The sequence below is a fragment of the Gorilla gorilla genome, chromosome 20 (genome assembly GCF_029281585.2).
Source record: "Gorilla gorilla gorilla isolate KB3781 chromosome 20, NHGRI_mGorGor1-v2.1_pri, whole genome shotgun sequence".
Classification (NCBI taxonomy): domain Eukaryota; kingdom Metazoa; phylum Chordata; class Mammalia; order Primates; family Hominidae; genus Gorilla; species Gorilla gorilla.
The window spans coordinates 28,509,927-28,530,163 of record NC_073244.2 but is presented as its reverse complement, the minus strand read 5'-3'; the positions used below and the strand labels follow the sequence as shown (position 1 = coordinate 28,530,163).

At 38.5% G+C, this 20,237-nt stretch overlaps 1 protein-coding gene across 2 annotated transcripts in view; it reads left to right on the top strand.

Annotated features, from left to right (window-relative positions):
* ZNF208 (zinc finger protein 208) overlaps window positions 1–20,237 on the top strand; it is a 49,548-nt gene that overhangs the window by 14,309 nt on the left and 15,002 nt on the right. For both annotated transcript variants that reach the window (XM_055372302.2, XM_055372301.2), the window contains 2 exons: window positions 7,708–7,834; window positions 9,306–9,401. In XM_055372302.2, coding sequence (XP_055228277.1) covers window positions 7,708–7,834; window positions 9,306–9,401 — 223 coding nt within the window. The remainder of the gene's footprint in view (window positions 1–7,707; window positions 7,835–9,305; window positions 9,402–20,237) is intronic.

Here is a 20,237-nt window from a genome sequence, read left to right as displayed (position 1 = left end):
GGACCTGAATTTGCAGCTCCATATTCTAAATCTAAGTCTTGAGAATTGAAAAGAAAAAAATAAGTTTTTATCTGAGGAATGCAAGTCCTTTTAGTTACTAAAGTCAGAGACATTAAAATGAGAGCACAATTATGTTTTTCTCCTTTTTTTCAGCTATATATTTATCTATTGAAACTGTTCACGATTGCCACAAGTAGCTATAAATTAAACTAATAATTCCACACTGGGCACTATATTCCATATCCTTAACCTTAATGATGTATATCCAATCAATTATTAAAGTTATTTCTTTACATAAATAAGAATTTCTCACAACCAATTTTGTATCAGCTCACTCACTGTTCCTCTTTTTTGCGTCCACAAATCCACTTGTAAGTGCTGCTAATGAAAGCGTAGATTCCAGGCAACTTGAATATTTTGTCTCAAGTTAAAATACTTAAGCTTGACCCAAATAAACTGTCTGCTTATGTTCATGTTGTGTCAGCTTTTTTAAGGTAAAATATTATTTAGAATATCCTAGAGCAGCCTCTATGACGGAATCTGTACTTTGATTACACTCTACTTGCTGTAACACCCAAAAATGCAGACTGAGGTTGATTTCACCTAGAATTTGCAAATAAGACCTGGCCTCTGCTGGGATTTACAAGGCAGGGCCAGACTTTGGATTAAGAATTTACAGAAAACCAACAGGAGGCATTTTCTGCATTGTGAGATATCAACATAGACATTTTAAATTCCTCTTTTGAGAGTGTGGCTTTTTGACCTTTTCACATCTTCTTCATTAATCTGCCCCAGTTATGTGAGAGGCTCCAGGAGTAAATAGAATCTGATGGCAGAATCTGTAAGTGTAAACAAGCATCTTAAGGCCACAAAGTATCCAGAGCCACGACCACAACTATACCTACCTGTAAAATGTGATACTGGAGTAGAGTCTTCTTGTCCTTCTACTTACCCAACAGCTAGCAAATCAGGATGGACAACCCAGATTCTGGAGTTGAGCCAAAGTAGTTCCATTTTTTTATTTAGAATCATCCTGAGTCTTCTCTGCCTGGCTTATCATTGGACCATCAGCCCAGGTTCACTGGGAACCCTCTCACAATCACCTGCGAATCTCTGAGACATTTGAGAATGTCCAGAACAGAATTGTGTCAGGCTGACAAGAGTGATTAATTCTGCTTCTGTCCCAGTGTGAGAGAAATGAGTCATCTCGTGTTTGTTTCACCCCTTATACAAGAAGTATCTTTGGTTGGTACCCAGATGAGAGTTTTTCCAATTCCCTGGTACTTAGGTAAAAAATCAGGAGGTCTGGAGGCTCAAACAGATAAACTAATTGCTTCCATTTCATATAGTCATAAAAAAATAGAAGAAACAGGTTGGGTGCAATGTCTCATACCTGTAATCCCAGCACTTTGGGAAGCCAAGATGGGTGGATCACCTGTGGTCAGGAGTTCAAGACCAGCCTGGCCAACATGGTGAAATCCCATCTCTACTAAAAATACCCAAATTAGCTGGGTGTGGTGGCTCGTGCCTGTAGTCCTGGCTACTTGGGAGGCTGAGGCAGGAGAATCTCTTGAACCTGGGAGGAGGAGGCTGCAGTGAGCTGAGATCACACCATCGCACCACAGCCTGGGCAACAAAGTGAGACTCAGTCTCAAAAAAAAAAAAGAAAAACAGATAAGCAGTCATGATTGCTACCATCCTGGAAGTTGTAGTCTAGACTAGCAACTGGAAAAATGATTGAATTATGCATCATATGGTGGGTACAATAAATAGATGTGTACAAAAAACAACTTGGGCTTTATTTGAGCCACTTTCTTTATATTGTGGTTTCTGATGTTTACACCTGAACTTATAATCGGAAGAGTCATTATTATTATTTGTATTTCTTTTACCCTACTAAGAATACTTATTTTTCTTCTAAAAAAATTATTCTAGAAAACCTTAAGGGATTTTTTTTGAATTGCTTATTAGTATGTAATATAAAATTTACAGGGCAGTGGCTAAAAAAGATTAAAATTATACAAACTTGGATTTAAGTTTACTTAAGTAAGCTTAAAAAAAAGAACTGACAGTACCCCCCAGTGGCATAAAGAACAAAATTGTACATTGGCTCTACACTCTGCCCCAGCCCTGTTCATATTCACCCTTTTTTGGAGGCCTTATTTATGTCTGGCCCTACCCTGGAGTCTTGCCTGAAAGAACCGATTAGAAGAGATCAGAGTTTTGGGTCATGAATCCTGTTGCCTTTTTAGAGCTGGTGCTCAACATTTTCTGAAACTTAAAAGCAGATAAAAGGGAAACATAAAGTATGTATTATAGGATCTTACTTTTCAAATTTTTTATTAAAACCAGTGCTTGAAGAGACATTATTTAGCAGCTTGTTTTCTGTTCCTCCAGATCTAGTAGTTGATTCACAAGTTACAAGAAAGTAAATATAAACACAATAAAAATGTATCTAAATTGCATTAAACTCTTTCCATCTGTATCCCTTTCATCTGTCTATATTTAGCTTTTATTCTATACATTTTTTGAAAAAATCAATGACAGATCAACAGAAATAGAAATAAAAATGCTGGGTCCTTTAAAGCCTTGGAATTATTGAACACTTAGTATCAACTGAAAGGGTGTTATTAGGATTAAATCACATAATGTGCTATCACAGTGCTCTGTAACTTCCTATTGAGCACATAGTACCTCCTTAATAAACATTGCAGTAGTACATGTGCACATGTTGTTTTCCAAATGCAGACTTACTCAGAAATTGCTGCTTTTTTTTTCTCTCTATAAACTTTAAAGAGTCAGCAAAGAATATAATACTTTAGGATGAAGAATGATTGTCTTCATTTGTACCAGAAGTATTTGTGTTTTGACAAGAGTGCTGCGTGTAAGGGACTCTGCATTGTGCCTCATTTCTCTAACTAATGCTAATAATAAGCCCAGTGGAAGCAACATCATTATTGACAGGGCATTTGTTTAAAAGACTCATTTATGGACCCTTTTCATACCTGCAGAATTACATTTCATAGAGTGGGGCCAAAATTACCAACTGATTTTATAAGCTCATTAGAGCTTGAGAGGAAATGCTTACTTAAGGAGTTATCAGCCCAGGCTTCTAATTAGTATCACTTGGCCATTTTGCAGAATTCTTTTTACTTGTGCCCTGTCCATGGATTCTGTTTATTGTTCTTGGTGGAAGCATCCATGTTGTTTTAATTAAGTGGCTCATGTGACTCTAAGGTGAGGCCCGAATCAAGTATGAGGAATTCATAATACATTCATGAGAGTTAAGTTCCATCTTTGCATTAAAGGGTGCTCCAAGAACCTAATTATGTTTGGATTTGGTAGGGACAGTACAGCGTGGCCCGTATTTCCATTACTGTGGCAGAAATTGCTGGTGCCTGTGTCAGGGGATGGCTCCTGAGGACAAAATAAAGAAAAGCATATTTTTATCTCTGTGGAGCTACTCTTTGTTAATCTCTTCTTCTATAAAGGACAGAAATGGATGGAGTTTTTCTGTCTTGGTCCTTCTGCCTGTGGATGTGGTGACAGCAGGTAGACCTGTGGTGCTGACACTTTTAAAGGCATATTCTCAAGATGCAGGTGTAATTTGTCCAGAAAATTTTATTTGAGAAAGAATCCTAGAAGGAGGAGAAGGAGAAAAAAATGGCCTTTTCTTTTTCAGCTAAACATGTCTCAGATCAAGATCTGTGTCCAGTCTGCTTCCTCCAGAAAACATGTGTTTAGTACTTGCAAACCTGTACTTCTGTATTTGTGTTTTTCCTCCCTAATGAGTTTGTCTTAACTATTTGAAAAAATTCTGACAATAATCAAAGTCTCTGAAAAATATATATTTTTTCTGTATACCAGAGCCTTCTCTATATTACAGCTTCTTATATGCCATGCAGAAATCTCACTATGAATTTATAATCTGCAATATTAAAAATGTCCCTTTGTGGCTGTTGAACATGGGAAGATGTAGACACTCAAAATTCCTATTTGGGAAAACCTGGGGTTTTTAGTGAAGACAGAGAACATATAATGTTGAGGTTTCATCTGTGTTCTTTATTATCTCTCTGCAGTACAGGATAAGAAAACACTCATTGAAGCAGTATGGTATTTATTACCCAGAAAATTCTTTAAAAATTGTTAGGAGATACCTGCTTTCTACAATGCTAAAGAAAGACTATTTAAAATCACTACTAAAAATTACAGAACATGGGAGATATCTGTATCTTGAACTTTCCATAAAACTAATGTTTCCTTACGGTTAAACTCAGACTATAATTTACCTTTCAGGGGGCAATATCTCAGCAGTAATGCTGTGTCCTTCTGGGTGCATCAGGACATTATAAAAATGTGTTCTAGTGTAGTTGATGTTAATAAATCACTTGGCTGATAAGCTTTCTGACACATTTTTTCACTATAGAATTAATTATATTTCTCTTCATTGTCAAGTATCTTTATGCAGCTGATGTGAATAAACCAACACATTTAATCTGGCTGCTGCCCTTCTTTCTTAGGTTTCCTTTCCATTTGTCTGTTTTTGGAAAATGAAACCTCTCATCTTTGTTTACAAACCAGAAAAACTGAGAAAAACACAGGCTCATTCAATTACTGGATATTTGACAAAATAGTCTTTTTCGGCCAAAAACTTTGGCATACTGATGAGCTTATTAGAAATTCAGTAACTCAGACTTTATCTCAGATCTTCTGGAAAAAAAAAATCTGCATTAACAGGATCTCTAGCTTGTTGTACACATTAAAATTTGAGTGATACCTTCTAACTCAACACGTCTATTCCATCTGAATAATACACAAAACTATGTCTTTTCCATTTGAAAAATGCAATTAATTCTTTTTTTTTTTTTTTTTTTTTTTTGAGATGGAGTTTCGCTCTTGTTGCCCAAGCTGGAGTGCAATGGCATGATCTCGGCTAACCGCAACCTCCGCCTCCCGGGTTCAAGCGATTCTCCTGCCTCAGCCTCCCGAGTAGCTAGGATTACAGGCATGCGCCACCATGCCTGGCTAATTTTGTGTTTTTAGTGGAGATGAGGTTTCTCCATGTTGGTCAGGCTGGTCTCGAACTCCCGACCTCAGGTGATCTGCCTGCCTCAGCCTCCCAAAGTGCTGGGATTACAGGCATAAGCCACCATGCCTGGCACACAATTAATTCTGTATGATGTAAATACAGCACTCAAAATTGTACATGTTAGTGTTTATGCCCTCAGTTTATACTTTATTATCTAGAAAAATATTACATATAAACTGATGTTATGGATCTTATACCACTTTCTTTTATCAGAGTTAGAGAATAAAACTCTCAATAAATTTGGTATTGATGGGACGCATCTCAAAATAATAAGAGCTGTCTATGACAAACCCACAGCCAATATCATACTGAATCGGCAAAAACTGGAAGCATTCCCTTTGAAAACTGGCACAAGACAGGGATGCCCTCTCTCACCACTCCTATTCAACATAGTGTTGGAAGTTCTGGCCAGGGCAATTAGGCAGGAGAAGGAAATAAAGGGTATTCAATTAGGAAAAGAGGAAGTCAAGTTGTCCCTGTTTGCAGACGACATGATTGTATATCTAGAAAACCCCATTGTCTCAGCCCAAAATCTCCTTAAGCTGATAAGCAACTTTGACAAAGTCTCAGGATACAAAATCAATGTACAAAAATCACAAGCATTCTTATACACCAATAACAGACAAACAGAGAGCCAAATCATGAGTGAACTCCCATTCACAATTGCTTCAAAGAGAATAAAATACTTAGGAATCCAACTTACAAGGGACGTGAAGGACCTCTTCAAGGAGAACTACAAACCACTGCTCAATGAAATAAAAGAGGATACAAACAAATGGAAGAATATTCCATGCTCATGGGTAGGAAGAATCAATATTGTGAAAATGGCCATACTAGGTATTATATAGATTCAAGGTAATTTATAGATTCAATGCCATCTCCATCAAGCTACCAATGACTTTCTTCACAGAATTGGAAAAAACTACTTTAAAATTCATATGGAACCGAAAAAGAGCCTGCATCGCCAAGTCAATCCTAAGCCAAAAGAACAAAGCTGGAGGCATCATGCTACCTGACTTCAAACTATACTACAAGGCTACAGTAACCAAAACAGCATGGTACTGGTACCAAAACAGAGATACAGATCAATGCAACAGAACAGAGCCCTCAGAAATAATGCCGCATATCTACAACTATCTGATCTTTGACAAACCTGAGAAAAACAAGTAATGGGGAAAGGATTCCTTATTTAATAAATGGTGCTGGGAAAACTGGCTAGCCATATGTAGAAAGCTGAAACTGGATCCCTTCCTTACACCTTATACAAAAATTAATTCAAGATGGATTAAAGACTTAAACATTAGACCTAAAACCATAAAAACCCTAGAAGAAAACCTAGGCATTACCATTCAGGACATAGGCATGGGCAAGGACTTCATGTCTAAAACACCAATAGCAATGGCAACAAAAGCCAAAATTGACAAATGGGATCTAATTAAACTAAAGAGCTTCTGCACAGCAAAAGAAACTACCATCAGAGTGAACAGGCAACCTACAAAATGGGAGAAAATTTTCACAACCTATTCATCTGACAAAGGGCTAATATCCAGAATCTACAGTGAACTCAAACTAATTTACAAGAAAAAACAAACAACCCCATCAAAAAGTGGGCAAAGGATATGAACAGACACTTCTCAAAAGAAGATATTTATGCAGCCAAAAGACACGTGAAAAAATGCTCATCATCACTGGCCATCAGAGTAATGCAAATCAAAACCACAATGAGATACCATCTCACACCAGTTAGAATGGCAATCATTAAAAAGTCAGGAAACAACAGGTGCTGGAGAGGATGTGGAGAAATAGGAACACTTTTACACTGTTGGTGGGACTGTAAACTAGTTCAACCATTGTGGAAGTCAGTGTGGTGATTCCTCAGGGATCTAGACCTAGAAATACCATTTGACCCAGCCATCTCATTACTGGGTATATACCCAAAGGACTATAAATCAGGCTGCTATAAAGACATGCACACGTATGTTTATTGCTGCACTATTCACAATAGCAAAGACTTGGAACCAACCCAAATGACCAACAATGACAGACTGGATTAAGAAAATGTGGCACATATACACCATGGAATACTATGCAGCCATAAAAAATGATGAGTTCATGTCCTTTGTAGGGACATGGATGAAATTGGAAATCATCATTCTCAGTAAGCTATCACAAGGACAAAAAACCAAACACCGCATGTTCTCGCTCATAGATGGGAATTGAACAATGAGAACACATGGACACAGGAAGGGGAACATCACAGTCTGGGGACTGTTGTGGGGTGGGGGGTGGGGGGATGGATAGCATTAGGAGATATACCTAATGCTAAATGATAAGTTAATGGGTGCAGTACACCAGCATGGCACATGTATACATATGTAACTAACCTGCACATTCTGCACATGTACCGTAAAACTGAAAGTATAATAATAATTAAAAAATGGAAAAAAAAGAGAATATGTTAGAGAATATTTCTGTGTTGAAAATTATTTTATTGAATAATTTCAGTCATGCTTATAAGTCAGAACCAGCTCTCTTTACTCTCTGCATTTTACCTTGAGTCAAATTAAAAATTCTGCCCATGTCCAGTTGATAAATATGTGTGTTTGTGTGTTTTCCAGGGATCATTGACATTTAGGGATGTGGCCATAGAATTCTCTCTGGAGGAGTGGCAGTGCCTGGACTCTACACAGCAGAATTTATATAGAAATGTGATGTTAGAGAACTACAGAAACCTGGTCTTCCTGGGTGAGAATAACTTTAATACGCAATTCCTGGTATACACTACAGGTTTCATTTTGCTGCAGACCTTATTGGACTGAACAAAGGAGGATGAATGTGAGAATAAAGACAAAGACAAAAGAGTATATTTGGAAGAAGGGGTCAGGGGGCTCCTTGCTTATAGTGAACAAGGGTCCTGAGCTTCTATAGCCCTTTGTATTTATTGAGTAAAGGAGATAGGGAGAAGGGGGAGGTTGTGGTCAGCTGCTTGACTTAATGAAGGCCTGCATGACTGTATTCTTTGAACAGCACTCTCCAGATGTTCCAGTAGATAACTTCAAGGAGCATGGCACCAGGGAGTGACTGTCCTCAGTGTACCTTCTGGTGGCAGGAGCAGAAGCAAGTTTGCCCACATTCTGCATTCATGATAAACCGTTTGCTGTTTATCATATAGCCTCCAGTGGAATGCTGAGTTGGTCATGACCCTCAGGCTTTCAGCTCCCAACACCATTTCTTTTTTGTATAATTTCTTTTTGGTAATTTATGCTTTCAGATTTCTATTTTCAGGAAAATCATAGGAATTTTTCCATATAGAAAAAAAATTCAAGATGTTTCATCTTGACCTGAACTTACCACATTCTTGAGCTGATCTGTGTCCTTCACTTTAGATTAATGGTAATTTCAAAAGTTTACTGGCAACCACCAATTTTTAATTCAGTATTACTAGGTGATAAAATTAAGAACCTACAAAATTAGAGAATTTTCTAAATATTTAGAAATTTCTGTTATTGTTGGGGACCAGCCTCAATACCACCTGTAGGGTACAGAAAGTCCAGTGGCGATGAAGGAATGAGAAGAGACAGGTTAAGAGTGCACAAAGGGTGGGGTGCCAGGGGACCAGTTGCACTTTTGGAGGCTGCAAAAGGCATCAAGTTCTGGTCTCCACAGTATTTATTGAGTATAATCACTTAGATCTAAGAAGCAAGATGTTCAGGGGTGAAATGGTGAAAGGGAGGTGGTGTGTCACACACCTAATCTATAGCAGTGGTGGTTTAGGCAAATTTTCTTTGTGCTGAAGCAGCATAAACTTAACTACTGATTTATTCTTTAACTTACCGGAGAGCAGCTGTGGGGGGTGGGCCTAACTAGGAGCCTGCATGTCTGGCCACATTCCAATGCTTCAAAGGAGTATCTTTCTCCTTGAGCACAGTGTTTATAAATAAGAGAGCAGGTCACGCTCTGGTCATGGGAACGTGATGGCAGTAAGGAGGCTTTCCTCTTCGGAGGCCTCCTGTGGCTTTCCACAACATATTGTCCCATATTTTTATGGCCAGCTTATACAGGCACCCCATAAGCCTTTTTCCCAACTTATTATAATTTAGTATTTTGGGATAAATCTATTAGAATATTCTATTACATCCTCTTTACTGAGCACATTACTGAGTTGCTAATTGGAGAATATGAGCAAGAAGCATGTTGTTCATTTTTAATAAAACAGGTATTGCTGCCTTTAAGCCAGACCTGATCATTTTTCTGGAGGAAGGAAAAGAGCCCTGGAATATGAAGAGACATGAGAGGGTGGAAGAATCCCCAGGTAGGTGAGAGTGAATAAAGACAACATGGATGAGAGGTCAAAAGTCAAGGAGGAAGCCAGTCCTTAAAGTGATTCTGGAAGCTGTGTTCCAAAAGAAGTAGTTTCTGGAAAGCCTAATTTTTATTTTTATTTTTTAATTTTCTCTCACACAGGGGCATCTTTGGTCTTACACTTTTAAAATTTCTAAGAATTCTTCTTCCCCTTCAGTAAGTAATCTTCCTTCAAGTTTACAGTGACAGCCAAAGTACCGTTCATGGCATACAAGAGAGTGCACAATTTTTTGTTTGTTTGTTTTTGTGGACACACAGATATCTGCATGATTTTAAGATACTCCATGTTAAACTATCTTTTAAGTTCTCTTTTTCCATCATCTCTGAAATGTGTGAGAGTAGTGGTTTCTGTATCTTTGGGGTTTTTTTTTGTTCATTTTTCTGTACATTTCATCCTGTTTTTATTACTGTAGTCTTGAAATATAGTTTGAAATTATAAAGTATGATGTCCTGCTTTTTTCTTTTTCTTCAAGGTTGCTTTGGCTATTCACAGTTTCTTGTAGTTTCACGTAAATTTTATGATTGTATTTTTCATTACTGTGAAAAAAACACTGGAATATTGATAGTTTATTGAATCTAGAGATCACTTTGGATAATATGGCATTTTACCATTTATTTTTTGAATTGATAGGCATAAAATTTATTTGAATTTATTTGTGTTCTCATTATTTTTCATTGATAAATCTTGCACTTGAAAACTTTTTCAACTCCTCAGTTAAATTTGTTCTCAAATATTTATTATTTTAGTGCTATTGTAAATAAGATTGTTTTATTCCTCTATTTTATCAGATAGTTTAAGTGTATGGAAACATAACTTGTATGTTAATTTTATATTTTGCTAATTTACTGGGTGTATTTATTGGTTTGAAAAGGTTTTAATATACTGTTTATGGCTTTTTATAGAGAACATTGCATGATTTACAAACAGCAATGTTTTACTTATTTGTCTTCAATTTCAATGACTTTAAAATTTTTTTGACTAATTTTTCTTCCACATACTTCAAGTGCTGTGTTAAAATAGAAGCATTGACAATGGGCACAATATACTTTTGCATTGGTGTATGAATTTGAAGGAGTAAACACCTCTTAAAGTTTTTATAAACTGGTTTCAGAGGGTTGTAGCTCGGTCACAGGGCTGCTGGCTCTGCAATAGAGTTGGCTTATTATAAGGGGCTTTGGTAGTTGTAATTCCCATCTTATTTTTGGACAGAGTAAATATCCCTCAGGACTTTGCTCAGTAGGGTAGACGCTAGGGCAGGTTTCTGCAGTCAGGTCTGCGTATGGTGGGCTTTATAATAGGATGTGGATTAGTATGGTTTCACTGAGTACCAGAGAGGATTTCTGAGGTCACTGTAGGTTTCTACATGGGCAGAAGTGGCCATGAACTGTGGCTTAGGAAACTGGAACTGAGTCATGAAACTGGTATTGGGACCACAGTAAGGACCAAGGTCTGCCGGCCTGCCGTCATAGCTCTAAATGGGTATCTCTCTCCAGGCTTCTGGAAGACAAAGACCTCTCTCACAGACTGTGGCTGGGAGAAGTTTGGGATGATTACAGAGTAAGTTCAAAATTCTCTGTGGGACCAAGTTGTGTGGGACATTTTCTGGTCTGTAGTCAAGAGCAGGGGTCCTGTAGTTTGCCACCTGAATGAAAGCTTGCCTTCTGAAAAGGGTGCTCCTCAATCTTGGGCTTTAGCAAAGTTTCGCAATTGCCTCCCTGGATCTCAAAGCTCTCTTAAAGGCACTTATTTTTGAGATGGGGTTTCACTACATAACCCAGGTTGGTCTTAAAATTTTGGCCTGAGGCAATTCTTCAACCTTACTGTACCATGTTGCTGTCATTACAGATGTTAACCATGATGCCTGGTTCTCTCATTAAGATATTTTTGTCACGGATGACTGACAAACTTTCTTGCTGTTGGGGGTTAAGCAAATAGGAGACCTTTTGTTTTTATCTGTTTCTGAGTGTAAATGCTTTATATCTCTCTATCTCATACAATCTTTTTCTTTTTGTGGCTGACTCATTTCATTTTGCATAATGTTATCAAGATTTATCTTTATAATTGTTAGAATATTTTCTGCTTTTTGAAAACTGAGTGATATTCCAGTATTTTTATATTTCAGATTATATTTACTGAATGATTTGGTGACAGAAATTTGCATTGCCTTTACCTATTAGCTTACAGTAATAATTATTGCTATGTAAATGACTTCTCATATGACCATACATGTTAAAGTATATGTGTCGCATTCTATTTCTTTAGTCTGATTTTTCATCCTTATACCAGATTGTTTTAATTCTGTAGCTTGGAATGTCTTTTGAAATCAGGAACTTTAATGCCTGCAACATTGCTTTATTATTATTATTATTTTAAGATTGTTGGGTACTTTATTGTCTTTTGAGATTCTATATACTTTTAGGGTTGCAGTTTCTATTTTTTCAAAAATGCAATGAGAAATTTGAAAAACATTTCATTAAATTTATAGATTACATTGAGCAGGATGAACATCTTTACAATATTAACATTACAACCTTTGCATAAGAGCATGCTCAAGTGTTTTGTTAAATTCATATATATATATTTTTGTTTGTTTGTTTGTTTGTTTTTGTTTTTGGAGACGGATTCTTACTCTATCACCAGGCTGGAGTGCAGTGGCATTATCTCGGCTCATTGCAACCTCCACCTCTTGGGTTCAAGCGATTCCCCTGCCTCAGCCTCCTGAGTAGCTGGGACTACAGGTGCGTGCCACCAAGCCTCACTAGTTTTTTGTATTTTAGTAGAGACAGGGTTTCACCGTGTTGGCCAGAATGGTCTTGATCTCCTGACCTTGTGATTCGCCAGCCTTGGCCTTCCAAGGTGCTGGGATTACAGGCATGAGCCACCGCACCTGGCATATTTGTTTTGTTTTCAGTTTTTTTCTATTTTTGTTGTATACTGGCATTCAAGTTTAGTCACAGAAAATAATTCATAAAATTTCAGTTTTAAAAAACTTGGTAAGACTTCTTTTTTGGCTTAAGAGGTGGTCTATCAAGAAATATATTGTATGAGCTATTCAGAAGGGTGTGTATCCTGATGTTAAGGAGTGCTCTCTATACCTCTGTCAGAAATAGTTGTTTCATACCATCTTTATGTAGTCTGTTTCCTTATTAATATTCTGTTTTTTTAAATTATAATTTAAATTCTGGGGTACATGTGCAGAACGTGCAGGTTTGTTACATAGGTATACACGTGCCATGGGGGTTTGCTGCACCCATCAACTCGTTATCTACATTAGGTATTTCTCCTAATGTTATCCCTCCCCTAGCCCCCACCCCTCGACAGGCCCTAGTGTGTGATGTTCCCCTTCCTGTGTCCCTGTGTTCTCATTGTTAACTCCCACTTATGAGTGAGAACATGCTGTGTTTCGTTTTCTGTTCTTGTGTTAGTTTGCTGAGAATGATGATTTCCAGCTTCATCCATGTCCCTGGAAAGGACATGAACTCATTTTTTTTTATGGCTGCCTAGTATTCCATGGTGTATATGTGCCACATTTTCTTTATCCTGTATATTACTGATGGGCATTTGGGTTGGTTCCAAGTCTTTGCTATTGTGAATAGTGCTGCAAAAAACATGTGTATTCATGTGCCTTTATAGTAGAATGATTTATAATCTTCTGAGTATATACCCAGTAATGGGATTGCTGGGTCAAATGGTATTTCTAGTTCTAGATCCTTGAGGAATTGCCACATTGTCTTCCACAATGGCTGAACTAATTTACACTCCAACCAGCAGTGTAAAAGCTTTTCTACTTCTCCACATCTTCTCCAGCATGTTGTTTCCTGACTTCTCAATGATTGCCGTTCTAACTGGCATGAGATGGTATCTCATTTTGGTTTTGATTTGCATTTCTCTAATGACCAGTGATGATGTGCTTTTTTTCATACATTTGTTTGCCACATAAATGTCTTTTTGAGAAATGTCTGTTCATATCCTTTGCCTACTTTTTGATGTTTTTTTTTTCTTGTAAATTTGTTTAAGTTCTTTGTAGATCCTGGATATTAGCCCTTTGTCAGATGGATAGATTGCAAAATTTTTCTCCCATTCTGTAGGTTGCCTGTTCACTCTGATGATAGTTTCTTTTGCTGTGCAGAAGCTCTTAGTTTAATTAGGTTTCATTTGTCAATTTTGGCTTTTGTTGCCATTGTTTTTGGTGTTTTAGTCATGAAGTCTTTGCCCATGCCTATGTCCTGAATAGTATTGTCTAGGTTTTCTTCTATGGTTTTTATGGTTTGTGGTGTTACATTTAAATCTTCAATCCATCTTGAGTTAATTTTTGTATAAGGTGTAAGGAAGGGGTCCAGTTTCAGTTTTCTGCATATGGCTAGCCAGTTTTTTCAACACCATTTATTAAATAGGGAATCCTTTCCCCATTGCTTGCTTTTGTCAGGTTTGTCAAAGATCAGATGGTTGTAGATGTGTGGTATTATTTCTGAGGCCTTTGTTCTGTTCCATTGGTCTATATATCTGCTTTGATACCAGTACCATACTGTTTTGTTTACTGTAGCCTCATAGGGTAATTTGAAGTCAGGTAGCATGATGCCTCCAGCTTTGTTCTTTTTGCTTAGGATTGTCTTGGCTGTATGAGCTTTTTTTTTGGTTCCATATGAAATTTAAAGCGGTTTTTTTTCTAATTCTGTGAAGAAAGTCAATGGTAGCTTGATGGGGATAGCATTGAATCTATAAATTACCTTAGGCAGTATGGCCATTTTCATGATATTGATTCTTTCTATGCACGAGCATGGAATGTTCTTCCTTTTTTTTTTTTTTTTTGAGATGGAGTCTCGCTCTATCACCCAGGCTGAAGTGCAGTGGTGCGATCTCAGCTCACTGCAAGCCCCACCTCCCAGGTTCACGCCATTCTCCTGCCTCAGCCTCCCGAGTAGCTGGGACTACAGGCGCCTGCCACCATGCCTAGCTAATTTTTTGTGTTTTTAGTAGAGATGGGGTTTCACAGTGTTAGCCAGGATGATCTCGATCTCCTGACCTTGTGATCCACCCGTCTCAGCCTCCCAAAATGGTGGGATTACAGACGTTAGCCACTGCACCCAGCCATGGAAAGTTTTTCCATTTTTTGTGTCCTCTCTTATTTTCTTGAGCAGTGGTTTGTAGTTCTCCTTGAAGAGGTCCTTCCCATCCCTTGTAAGTTGTATTCCTAGGTATTTTATTCTCTTTGTAGCAATTGTGAATGGGAGTTCACTCATGATTTGGCTATTATTGGTGTTTAGGAATGCTTGTGATTTTTGCTCATTGATTTTGTATTCTGAGACTTTGCTGAAGTTGCTCATCCATTTAGGGAGATCTTGGGCTGAGACAGTGGGGTTTTCTAAATATACAATCATGTCATCTGCAAATAGAGACAATTTGATTTCCTCTTTTCCTATTTGAATATCGTTTATTTCTTTTTCTTGCCTGATTGCCCTCACCAGAACTTCCAATACTATGTTGAATAGGAGTGGTGAGAGAGAGCATCCCTGTTTTGTGCCAGTTTTCAAAGGGAATGCTTCCAGTTTTTGACCATTCAGTATGATATTGTCTGTCAGTTTGTCATACATAGCTCTTATTATTTTGAGATACGTTCCATCTATACCTAGTTTATTGTGAGTTTTTAGCATGAAGGCTGTTCAATTTTGTTGAAGGCCTTTTATGCATCTATTGAGATAATCATGTGGTTTTTGTCATTGGTTGTGTTTATGTGAGCGATTATGTTTATTGATTTGTGTATGTTGAACCAGCCTTGCATCCCACAGATGAACCTGACTTGATCTTGGTGGATAAGCTTTTTGATGTGCTGCTGGATTCAGTTTGCCAGTATTTTATTGAGGATTTTTGCATCCATGTTAATCAGGGATATTGGCCTGAAATTTTCTTTTTTTGTTGTGTCTCTGCTGGGTTTTGGCATCAGGATGATGCTGGCCTCATAAAATGAGTTAGACAGGAGTCCCTCTTTTTCTATTGTTGGGAATAGTTTCAGAAATAATAGAATCAGCTCTTCTTTGTACCTCTGGTACAAAGGTTGTGAATCCATCGGGTCCTGGACATTTTTGGTTGTTAGGTCTTAATTACTGCCTCAGTTTCAGAACTCGTTATTGATCTCTTCAGGGATGACTTCTTCCTGATTTAGACTTGGGATGGTGTATGTGTCCAGGAATTTATTCATTTCTTTTAGATTTTCTAGTTTATTTGTATAGAGATGTTTATAGTATTGTCTGATGGTAGTTTGTATTTCTGTGGAATCAGTGGTGATGTCCCCTTTATTATTTTTGATTGTGTCTATTTGATTCTTCTCTCCTTTCTTCTTTATTAGACTGGCTAGCAGTCTATTTTGTTAATCTTTTCAAAAAAACAGCTCCTGGATTCATTGATTTTTTTGAAGGATTTTTTGTGTTTATCTCCTTCAGTTCTGCTCTTTTCTTAGTTATTTCTTGTCTTCTGCTAGGGTTTGAATTTGTTTATTCTTGCTTCTCTAGTTCTTTTAATTGTGATGTTAGGGTGTCAATTTTAGATCAGTCTTGCTTTCTTTTGTGGGCATTTAGTGCTATATATTTTCTAGACACTGCCTTGTCTGTGTCCCAGAGATTCTGGTGTGTTGTGTCTTTGTTCTTGTTGGTTTCAAAGAACTTTTTTATTTCTGCCTTCATTTTATTATTTACCCTATAATCATTCAGGAACAGGTTGTTCAGTTTCCATGTAGTTGTACGGTTTTGAGTGAGTTTCTTAATCCTGAGTTCTAATTTGATTGCACTGTGCTCTGAGAGACTGTTTGTTATGATTTCCATTTTTTAAAATTTGCTGAGGAGTATTTTACTTCCAAGTATGTGGTCAGTTTTAGAATAAGAGTGATGTGGTGCCGAGAAGAATGTATATTCTGTTGATTTGTGGTAGAGTCCTGTAGATGTCTATTTGGTTTGCTTGGTCCAGAGCTGAGTTCAAGTCCTGAATATCCTTCTTAGTTTTTTGTGTCATTGATCTGGCTAATATTGACACTGGGATATTAAAGTCTCCCACTATTATAGTATGGGAATCTAAGTCTCTTTGTAGGTCTGTAAGAACTTGCTTTATGATTCTCGGTGCTCCTGTATTGGGTGCATATATATTTAGGATAGTTAGCTCTTCTTGTTGCATTGATCCCTTTACCATTATGTAATGACCATCTTTGTCTCTTTTGATCTTTGTTGGTTTAAAGTCTGTTTTATCAGAGACTAGAATTGCAACCCCTGCTTTCTTTTGCTTTCCATTTGCTTGGTAAATATTCCCCATAACTTTATTTTGAGCCTATATGTGTCTTTGCACGTGAGATGGATTTCCTGAATACAGCACTGTGATGGATCTTGACTGTTCAATTTGCCAGTCTGTGTCTTTTAATTGGGGCATTTAGCCTGTTTACATTTATGGTTAATATTGTTGTGTGTGAATTTGATCCTGTCATTATGAGGCTAGCTGGTTATTTTGCCCATTAGTTGATGCAGTTTCTTCATAGTGTCAATGATCTTTACAATTTGGTATGTTTTTGCAGTGGCTGGTTTACCAGTTGTTCCTTTTTATGTTTAGTGCTTCCTTCAGGAGCTCTTGTAAGGCAGGCCTGGTGGTGACAAAATCTCTCAGCATTTGCTTATCTGTAAAGGATTTTATTTCTCCTTCATTTATGAAGTTTAGTTTGGCTGGATGTGAAATTCTTGGTTGAAAATTCCTTTCTTTAAGAATGTTGAATATTGGCCCCCCAGTCTCTTCTGGCCTGTAGGGTTTCTGCAGAGAAATCCACTGTTAGTCTGATGGGCTTCCCTTTGTGGGTAACCCGACCTTTCTCCCTGGCTGCCGTCAACATTTTTTCTTCATTTCAACCTTGGTGAATCTGATGATTCTGTGTCTTGGGGTTGCTCTTCTCGAGGAGCATCTTTGTGGTGTTCTCTGTATTTTCTGAATTTGAATGTTGGCCTGTCTTGCTATGTTGGGGACATTCTCCTGGATGATATCCTGAAGAGTGTTTTCCTACTTGGTTCCATTCTCCCTGTCACTTTCAGGTACCCGAATTAAATGTAGATTTGGTCTTTTCACATAGTCCCATATTTCTTGGAGGCTTTGTTCATTTCTTTTTATTCTTTTTTTTCTAATCTTGTCTTCTTGCTTTATTTCATTAAGTTAATCTTCAGTCTCTGATATCCTTTCTTCCGCTTTATCGATTCAGCTGTTGACACTTGTGCATGCTTCATGAAGTTGTCGTGCTGTGTTTTTCATCTCCATCAGGCATTTATGTTCTCTAAACTGGTTATTCTCATTAGCAATCCATCTAACCTTTTTTCAAGGTTCTTAGCTTCCTGGCATTGGGTTAGAACATGCTCCTTTAGCTTGGAGGAGTTTGTTATAACCCACCTCTGAAATTTGTCAAATTTGAGCTGTCAATTCATCAAACTCATTCTCCATTCAGTTTTCTTTCTTTGCTGGTGATGAGTTGTGATCCTTTGGAGGAGAACAGGCATTCTGGGTTTTGGAATTTTCAGCCTTTTTGCACTGGCTTCTCCCCATCTTTATGGATTTATCTACCTTTGGTCTTTGATGTTGATGACGTTTGGATGGGGTTTCTGAGTAAACATCCTTTTGGAGATGTTACTTCTATTCCTTTCTGTTTGTTAGTTTTCCTTTTAACAGTCAGGCCTCTCTGCTGCAGATCTGCTGGAGCTTTCTGGAAGTCCACTCCAGACCCTGTTTGCCTGGGTATCACCAGCGGAGGCTGCAGAACAGCAAAGATTGCTGCCTGTTCCTTCCTCTGGAAGCTTCGTCCCAAGGCCACCTGCCATGTGCCAGCCAGAGCTCTCTTGTACGAGGTGTCTGTCAGCTTCTACTGGGAGGTGTCTCTCAATCGGGAGACACGGGTGTCAGGGACCCACTTGAGGTGACAGTCTGACCCTTAGCAGAGCTCAAATGCTGTGCTGGTACCTCCACTGCTCTCTTCAGAGTTGTCCAGCAGGGATGTTTAAGTCTGCTGAAGCTGCACTCACAGCTGTCCCTTCCCCAAGGTACTCTGTCCCAGGGAGATGGGCGTTTTATCTATATGCCCCTGAATGTGGCTGCTGCATTTTTTTCAGAGATGCCCTGCCCAAAGAGGAGGAATCTTGAGATACAGTCTGGTCTTGCTGAGCTGCGATGGGCTCCATCCAGTTCAATCTTCCGGGTGGCTTTGTTTATACTCTGAGGGTAAAGCTGCCTACTCAAGCCTCAGCAATGGCGGACGCCCTTCCCCCACCAAGCTCGAGCTTCCCAGGTGAAGCTTGGACTGCTGTGCTTGCAGCCAGAATTTCAAGCCAGTGCATCCTAGCCGGCTGGGCTCCCTGGTTGTGGGGACTGCCAAGCCAGACCACTTTGCTCCCTGGCTTCAGCCCTCTTTCCAGGGGAGTGAACGGTTCTGTCTTACTGGACTTCTGGGCACTACTGGGGTATGGGGGAGAAAAAGCCTCCTGCAGCTAGTTTGGTGTCTGCTCAAATGGCCACCCAGTTTTGTGCTTGAAACCCAGGGCCCTGGTGTCATAGGCACCAGAGGGAATCTCCTGGTCTGCAGGCTGCGAAGACCATGGGAAAAGCACAGTATCTGGGCTGGAGAGCACGGTTCTTCATGGTACAGTCCCTAAACCCTTCCCTTGGCTAGGAGAGGGAGTTCCCCAACCCGTTGCACTTCCCAGGGGAGACAACATCCCACCCTGCTTTGGCTTGCCCTCAGGGAGCTGCACCCACTGTTCAACCAGTCGGAATGAGATGAAACCGGTACCTCAGTTGGAAACGCAGAAATCACCCACCTTCTGTGTCGATCGCACTGGGAGCTGTAGACCAGAGCTGTTCCTATTTGGCCATCTTGCCAGCCTCGTCTATTTTGATTTTTATTACAGAAAGTGTGGTGTAATAATATCCTACTATAATTGTATTGCTCTCCTTGTGTTTCTTCTATTCTGTCAGTATTTGGTTTCTGTATTTGTAATCCTAATGTGTGATACACACACACACACGTATTCAAAGTTTTCACAGGTTCTGAGTTAATCCATTATTTTTAATATCTTTCTTTGTCTCTTTGGAGTTTCACTGTAAAGTGCATTTTATAAAATATGAGTCTTTGACTTAAGATTTAGCTTGTGTAATATTATTTTGACCTCTTCTGCTCTCATTTGATTAATATTTGCATGAAATGTCTACTTCCATCTTGCCACTTTGAGTCTTTTTAACATTAGGTTTCAACTGACTCTTGTAGAAAGGCAAGTTGGATCTTGATATTTAAAATTTTTTAATAGCCTGGGCACGGTGGCTCATGCCTGTAATCCCAGCACTTTGTGAGGCTGAGGCAGGTAGATCACCTGAGGTCAGGAGCTCAGGACCAGCCTGGCCAACATGGTAAAACTCTGTCTCTACTACCAATGCAAAAATTAGCTGGGTGTGGTGGTGCATACCTGTAATCCCAGCTACTTGGGAGTCTGAGGCAGGAGTATCACTTGAACCTGGGAGGCAGAGGTTCAAGTGAGCTGAGACAGGGTCATTGCACTCCAGCCTGGGCAACAAGAGTAAAACTTTCTCTCAAAAGAATAAATGTTAATAAATCTATTAAATATCTGTTGATTTGAAAGTTAATTTTCCATATATTTAAATAATTTTCTGAAAGTGAAGGAGTTACTTTTATTACCTATTCTATTTGATTCTTGCATCTTGTCTCTCATTTTCTCTTTCTGTCTTCCTTTGTTTCTGTCTGATTTTTGTATGGCTATGCTTTCA